The sequence below is a fragment of the Tasmannia lanceolata genome, unplaced genomic scaffold (assembly GCF_043159265.1).
Source record: "Tasmannia lanceolata isolate RefF3 unplaced genomic scaffold, GAP_Taslan_0.1 ptg000008l, whole genome shotgun sequence".
NCBI lineage: Eukaryota > Viridiplantae > Streptophyta > Magnoliopsida > Canellales > Winteraceae > Tasmannia > Tasmannia lanceolata.
Genome location: NW_027518685.1, coordinates 4,745,603 through 4,752,710, shown reverse-complemented (window position 1 = coordinate 4,752,710; position 7,108 = coordinate 4,745,603). Strand labels below are relative to the sequence as shown.

General features: G+C 41.8%; 1 protein-coding gene across 2 annotated transcripts; it reads left to right on the top strand.

The window, feature by feature from the left end:
* The first annotated feature begins 2,038 nt into the window (after window positions 1–2,038).
* Window positions 2,039–4,602, top strand: LOC143882594 (flavonoid 3',5'-hydroxylase-like). Of its 2 annotated transcripts, none has more exons than XM_077386060.1 (2): window positions 2,039–2,533; window positions 3,282–4,602. In XM_077386060.1, the coding sequence occupies exon 2, from the start codon at window positions 3,603–3,605 to the stop codon at window positions 4,422–4,424; it is 822 nt and encodes a 273-aa protein (XP_077242175.1). In that variant the 5' UTR covers window positions 2,039–2,533; window positions 3,282–3,602; the 3' UTR covers window positions 4,425–4,602. The 2 variants fall into 2 exon arrangements, with proteins under 2 accessions (XP_077242175.1, XP_077242176.1); XM_077386061.1 differs by having other exon boundaries at window positions 2,060–2,533.
* The last annotated feature ends 2,506 nt before the right edge of the window (window positions 4,603–7,108 follow it).

The following is a 7,108-nucleotide window of genomic DNA, read 5'->3' as shown; positions in this document are numbered from 1 at the left end:
GGAGTGGGCCTCACCCTTTTGACCATTAATGCTAGTAATATACATTAAAAGAAGGGGTACATTTATCATCAGCTTTTGTTCTGTATGGAGTAGGGCCCACCATTTTGGCCACTCAATGCACTCATGCTAGTTGCATGGTTTTAAATTTCGACTGAAATTTCGGATTTCGGTGGAGACGGACACCGAAATTGACCAAAACCAAAACGGTCATTTATTTCGCCGGAAATTTTGGAATTTCAGTCGAAATTTCGGTTTTTCGGAAATTTGACAAAAAAAGACTGTTTTTTTAATATTAATTTAATATTTTACCAAAATTTCGGTAATTTCGGCTGAAATTTAATATTAAATAAAATAATCATTTCGGGTTATGTACCAGATTTCGACCGAAATTAATTTTTAAATTCCTTGGTCCGAAACCAGTACCGAAACCGAAATTTTAAACCTTGGCTAGTAGTAACTAGTAACCACTAGTATGCATAGGACGGAAGATATTTTATGGGAGACGATAAATTCGCACGCCCTGTAGATGATACGCACACCTTATCACCTAAATTGTGGCAGACTTTTGACGCCAGTCAAATCATGTTATATGGGGTGCAAATCATCCTTCCAGGGTGCGAATATAATCATCACCCTATTTTATAATGAGTAAAGTTAGGGAGACCGAGAGTGAGACTGGGCGGGCGACCAAACAAATGGGTTCTCGCCATATCATAACAAATGACCTAAGCCAACCCTTAGGTTAGGGGTGGCAAAAAATTGGCCGAACCGAACCGGAACCGAGCCGAAATTGAACCGAAAATTCGGTTTCGGTTTGGTCAAACCAAACCGATTCAAATTTCGGTTTGGTTCGGTTTGGGGATCAAACCGAACCGAAACTGAATATTTCCAATGATTATGAGTAAGGGGTGGCAAAATTGGCAGAACCGAACCGAAACCGAACCGAAAATTAGGTTTTGGTTCGGTTTCGGTTTGGTAAAACCAAACCGATTCAAATTTTGGTCGGTTCAGTTTGAGGGTCAAACCGAACCATTGCCACCCCTACCTTAGGTTTAGGGAAATGAACATATATATTTTTTATTTTATTTATTTTATTTTTTTTGCAGACATGGCACATTCTCATTGTTGGGCTCTCCCATCCTTCTTACTCTTAGTCACAATATCAGTTTCATTTTTTTTTATGGAGAAATAGGTATTTTATAAGTTAAATGATTAAGAGCCTGTAGACACCCCCATGGGACCCGTCCCCGAAGAGAGAAAGACAATCACGGGGATAGAAAGTCGAATATCTCTTGACTACACCGATTGGCTGGCCCTCACTAGGCGGTCTGCCTCATTGTTTGCAAATCTCTTTACAAAGAACTCCATGAACCACCAGGGTTTTGGGGGAAGAATCCCGCTAACCATCTCTAAACTATTGACTATTGATTTTGGATTCTCTTGATTTCCACGTGTGAGGAAGAATAGTATGTTTGGACTTTATGCACCAAATCCTCGATCAAATGGCATATGAACTTACAATTCAAATGAAAATGGCAACGGGTCATGTACGTTGGTATGGCAACGGGTCATGTACGTTAGTATGGCAACGGGTCATGTACGTTGGTATGACAACGGAAGTCGAACTGAGCAAATCCTTACACGTCACATGGCATGTGAAGGGGTAGTTTTACTATTTAAAAAAAACGGCAAGACGTCACATGGCATGTGAAGGGGTAGTTTTACTATTTAAAAAAAAACAGCAAGAAAAAAGGAACTAAGGTAAACTCAAGTTGTTAACATGTGAAGAGGCTATTTATTAGTTCCATACTTAGTTTCCTACTTGGGTAGAAACGATGAGGAAAGACTTGATGGCTAGGAACATGACAAGGAACATGGCCTTGGATAGAATAGAATGGAAGAAAATGATCCATGTAGACGAGACCAAATAGGGCCATGATTAGACCTAGTCATTTTGACCCAAGTAGATTCTTTCACCTTCATCCTGAAAATTTTCTAAGGGATTCATTAGCCGACCCCAACTGGTCTGGGACATTGTGGGTCCAAACTAAAATATCTCCATCTCCTTTAAATACCCCATCAGATCTAAGCTTTCCAACACAGATTAGACATGGCTCTTCCAACCCTCTTCCTTCATTCAAATCCTTCACAGAATGCAATCCTTGCCTTATCCTTTTTGGTTGTTGTGATTACTTGGGTGGCATGCATGATCAAGAAATCCGGCATGGCCATGTTGCCCTTGCCACCAGGACCACTAGGATTACCGATAGTCGGTAACCTTCTGTTTCTCGAACCAGACCTCCACAGATATTTTGCCAAACTGGCTAAAACCTATGGCCCCATCATGAAGCTCCGTCTTGGAACTAAGCTCTGCATCGTTTTGAATTCGCCATCCGTGGTGAAGGAAGTCCTCAAAGACCAAGACACCACCTTCGCCAATCATGACGCAGTGGCTGGAGTAGAAATCATCACATATGGCGGGAATGACATCGTGTGGAGTCCCTACGGAGCACAGTGGCGCATGCTCCGCAAGGTCTTGTGAAACAACCAATTACTCCAAAAGGTTAATGACCTGTTCGCTTTAGATTGTTGCGACTTATTGCGGGCTCCAATCGATTATTGGACTCTTAAGTTGGAGTCCAATAATCGGTTTGGGCATACAATTGGTTGTTACGATCTTAAACGAACAAGGCCTAAGCGGTGAAAGTTGGTCGTATTAATCATTTATAATTCAACACTCTCCCTCATGTGTGGCCCCTCCTTTTTTGAGTTGGCCATACACGTGGCACATGTGGCTGCCTGTTTTGCATTGGATGTACACGCCGCATAAGTGGCCTTGTCTTTTGAGTTGGCCGTTCATATGGATTTTTAATATCAAGGACTTGTAGGGTTACTAATTGATTTAAAGCAATTGCTCTATACCAAGTGAAACAATCAAATGCTCCAAAAACATAAACTGCTAAGATGGTGTTATTTAATCATGTATATATTGTGAAACAACCAATTACTCCAAAAACTTAAGCTGTTAGAGTTAGTGTTATTTAATCACCTTTATAGTTTAATACTCCCCATCGCTTGTGACCCCTCTTTTTCTGGGTTGGCCATATATGTTTTTTTTTTAAATAAGGAGTTGTTGGGTTTTGAAACCAGGCCTTACGTGTCGTGAGGCAATAGCTCTAATACCATCACGACAATAGCTCTGATACCATTTGAAGCAACCAATTACTCCCAAAGCTTAAGCTGTTAGATTTCGTATTATTTAATAATTTATACTTCAACAGGTTTGCGTCCATGATTTCCTCAACAACACAAACCTCGCGGCTGGCCAGGCTTTCCGACGAATGGAGGTTTGCCGAACGATCAACAGACTGTATGCCAAATCGGGAACCCCGATCAATGTGGGTGCGTACATAACTCAAACGATCTTCAGCACCATGACCAGCACACTATGGGGTGGAACCCTCAATGGAGAAGAAGGGACTACTATAGCAGCAAAGTTCCAAAAGGTGCTCTAAGATATCGTGGATCTATTGGGAAAACCCAACATCTCCGATCTCTTTCCCATTATAGCCCCCTTGGATGTTTAAGGTAAGCGGCGTAAAATGAAGAAGCTCATGTCGTTTTTCGATCAGATCTTTACCACCATCTTAGATCAACGGATAGAGATAAATAAAGCAGCTGAAGGAGGCGCTAAAGAAACCAAGGATTTCTTGGATATCCTTCTACAACTACACAACGGTTCTGATCCCAAAATCCAATTGACCATGTCCCACGTCAAGGCCCTGTTGCTTGATTTAGCCGTGGGAGGGACTGAGACTACATCCACCACAACGGAGTGGGCCATGTCAGAGATGTTAATGAAGCCTGAGACTATTAAAAAAGCACAAGAAGAACTAGACTCAGTTGTGGGAAAGGATAACATTTTACTAGAATCTCATCTTCCCCAATTACCTTATATAGAAGGGGTGGCTAGGGAAGCTCTCCGTCTTCACCCGGGCTTAGCACTTTTGATCCCCCACGTGCCAAGCGTGCCAGCGACGGTTGCTGGATACCACATCCCAAAGGGAGCAAGGGTCTTCATTAATGTGTGGGCCATACAGAGGGACCCGTCATTTTGGGAGAACCCTAATGAGTTCATGCCGGAGAGATGGTTTAGTACAAGCAATGGGAAATTGGATATCAAGGGTAGCGATTTTCGTTTCTTTCCATTTGGGTCTGGGAGGAGGAGCTGTGCAGGGCTTAACTTGGCAGAGAGGATGTTAACCATTATCTTGGCTTCGTTCTTTCATTCCTTTGAATGGAGTTTACCAGAAGGGACTAAGCTTGATCTTGAAGAGAAATTTGGCCTTGTTATAAAGAGAAGGAATCCACTTGTGGCTATCCCTACACCTCGATTATCGAAGGCAGAGCTCTATGCTGCTTAAATTTAGAATGATCGAATAAGCCTAGGTGATGGTGGTATAATATGGCATGAAGTATCTATCTAAGTATCTTTATTTTCTCTTTCCATGTACTGTGTGTTGGTTTGCCACACTGAAGTTGTTGTCTTCAGGTTTTACTACTGTATTGGTACTGTTTAATGCTTAAATTATGTTTAGCGAACCACAGATCCATCAGAGGAATTTGAATTTATTAGGTATAATTAATAGAAGATGATAAATTAGCACCCCGTGTAGGATGATTCACACCATTTTTGACGTAGTTAAAAGGGTGTGAATCATCCAATAGCGGGTGCGAATTTATCATCACCCTATTTAATGACTTTAAATTAGTTTACAATATCTAAGGTTTTCGATTGTCATGGGGACATTTACAAGTACTATATTTTAATGCATTTCCTTGGGAATTTGACGGAAAGGCATTTCGGCGCTAACCATAAGACATCAGCCACACAATATGTCAAAACTGCCCTAAATTCTCGGGCCACTAAGAGTCTAATTAAGTCTACTCATGAACTAACACGTTATTGGCTTTATTAATAGGGTTTTGCTAACTAGTGCCCTAAGGGCACTCGTTAAGCATCATTTAATTGCCCTCGGGAACTTTAGTTTTCACATACTTTTAGACCTTTACACATGGTTTGAGATTTTTTCCTCAAAGTATGTAAATTCAAGATCCCAAAGGCAATTAAATGATGCTTAACAAGTAGGGGTGGACATGGTTCGGTTCGGTTCGGTTTTGGGCTAAACCCAGAACCGAACCATGTATAATCGGTTCCCTGAAATTGGAACCAGAACCGAACCATATATGTGTGGAACCGAACCGAACCAGAACCATATATAATCGGTTCGGTTCGGTTCGGTTTTGGGTTTACCCAACCTTCACCAATGGCCCTGTTTATATATGAATTACAAGCACTACCAGTAACAGTAACAGGGACAAATTTGGGCAATGCAAAACTTATATGAAGTATGAAGAAGTACAAACAGGTGGGATAATAATGCACAAATTTTGACAATGCATGAAGCCATGAACTACAAATTTGGGAAATAGTCAGGCCCTAATATCCAAAGCAATCAAGCCCTCATTAAACCAATTCGGTTCTCGGTTCGGGATCCCAAACCCAGAACCGAGCCGAATTTTCACCGGTTCCTGGATTTTTGAACCGGAACCGAACCATATAGAAATGGAACCGAACCGAACCGGCACAAATGGTTCGGTTCGGTTCGGTTCCTCCGTTCAAACCGGAATCATGTCCACCCCTATTAACAAGTGCCCTAAGGGCACTCGTTAGCAAAACCCTTATTGATATATTGTCATCTTCAAAAAAAAAACAGTGAGGATAACCTGAAGGGCTCTGCTCACTTCTGTCTCTCGCTAATTGCAAAATGCTCCTACGGAAGACCTCCTCTTACCCTTGTCAGAGAAACACTAAAACAAAAGCTCTATCTCTCGAAAGATCCCATAGTAACAACCATGGATCAAGAGACACCTGCTCATTAGACTTGGTACCGATAGTGATTTCATGGCAGTCTGGTTGGCAAACAACATCAAGATTCAAGGTCTCCTACTCCGGTTCTTAAGGTGGACACCAGATTATGCTCTAGGTGAAGAACCCCCAATTGCTCCTGTATGGATCACCCTCCCTGGGCTCCCACTATTATGAGGATGATTTTCTTGTCTCTGTGCGTGGTTTGGTTGGAAGAGTGCTGGAAATCAATTGGCCCTACTTCCATAGGATTCAGAACCGACGCTGCAAGACTCTGCGTCGAACTAAGAATCAATGATCTCGCTAATTGTTTATGGCTAGGTTTCTCTGGGAAAAAAGGAAGATGGCAGAAGGTCATTTACGACAGAATTCCTAACTAATGCAACTGTTGTCACAAATTCGGCCATAAGGAAACCATTTATAAATTTTCCAATCACCTAGCCTCTGCAAATCCTGAGAAGATGGATCAACCAGCGACTGGACCAGAGTCCTTAGATCAACTAAAGAATGATACTGCAGTTTAGAAAGTCACTAGAGAAGGAACTACAAAGAGTTGGGTCCAAGTATCATTCCAGAAAAACCAAAAAGACCAAACTAGCAAGGATGGTAGTGGCACTACATGGCACTACAGCTCCTCAACCATCAGATGATCGAATCACGGAAGGGAATGGCACTGAATCAGAATAAAATGCATCGGATGAAGATGAAATGCATAGAAAAGCAGAGGCAGAACACATATCATTTTTCATGAAACAAAGAAATATGCTCCTGCAGTCTTCTATCTCAAGCCAGTCAGAAAACCCTGCCAAAGTATAAAAGATTAAATAATGCTATTTCCAATAGCTTAAGATTTTGGAATAACTGGTTGTTTCACATGGTATCAGAGCAAAGGTCCTGACTTCAAATCTCCTGGATAGCAAAAATTAAAAATCTACATCCAATGGCCAAACCCATTCTCATTTCCTCTCATTCTAGCACTGCTGTTAAGCCCTCAACTGCCCCAGATCCCCTTGCTAGGATTGATACAGGATACACTTACCACAACCTCATCCGCACCAGATGCTCAAGCAAGCCCTACAACTCCTCTAAACTCAGCCCTAGCCTTACTGACTGTCCAACAAACTCCCCATTACCCCAATCTCCAATGCCCAATGTCCTACCCCAATCAGGCCCAGAAGT

Coding starts and splice junctions, on each gene's coding strand:
- LOC143882594 (XM_077386060.1), top strand. CDS start 3,603: ATGAAGAAGCTCATGTCGTTTTTCGATCAGATCTTTACCACCATCTTA.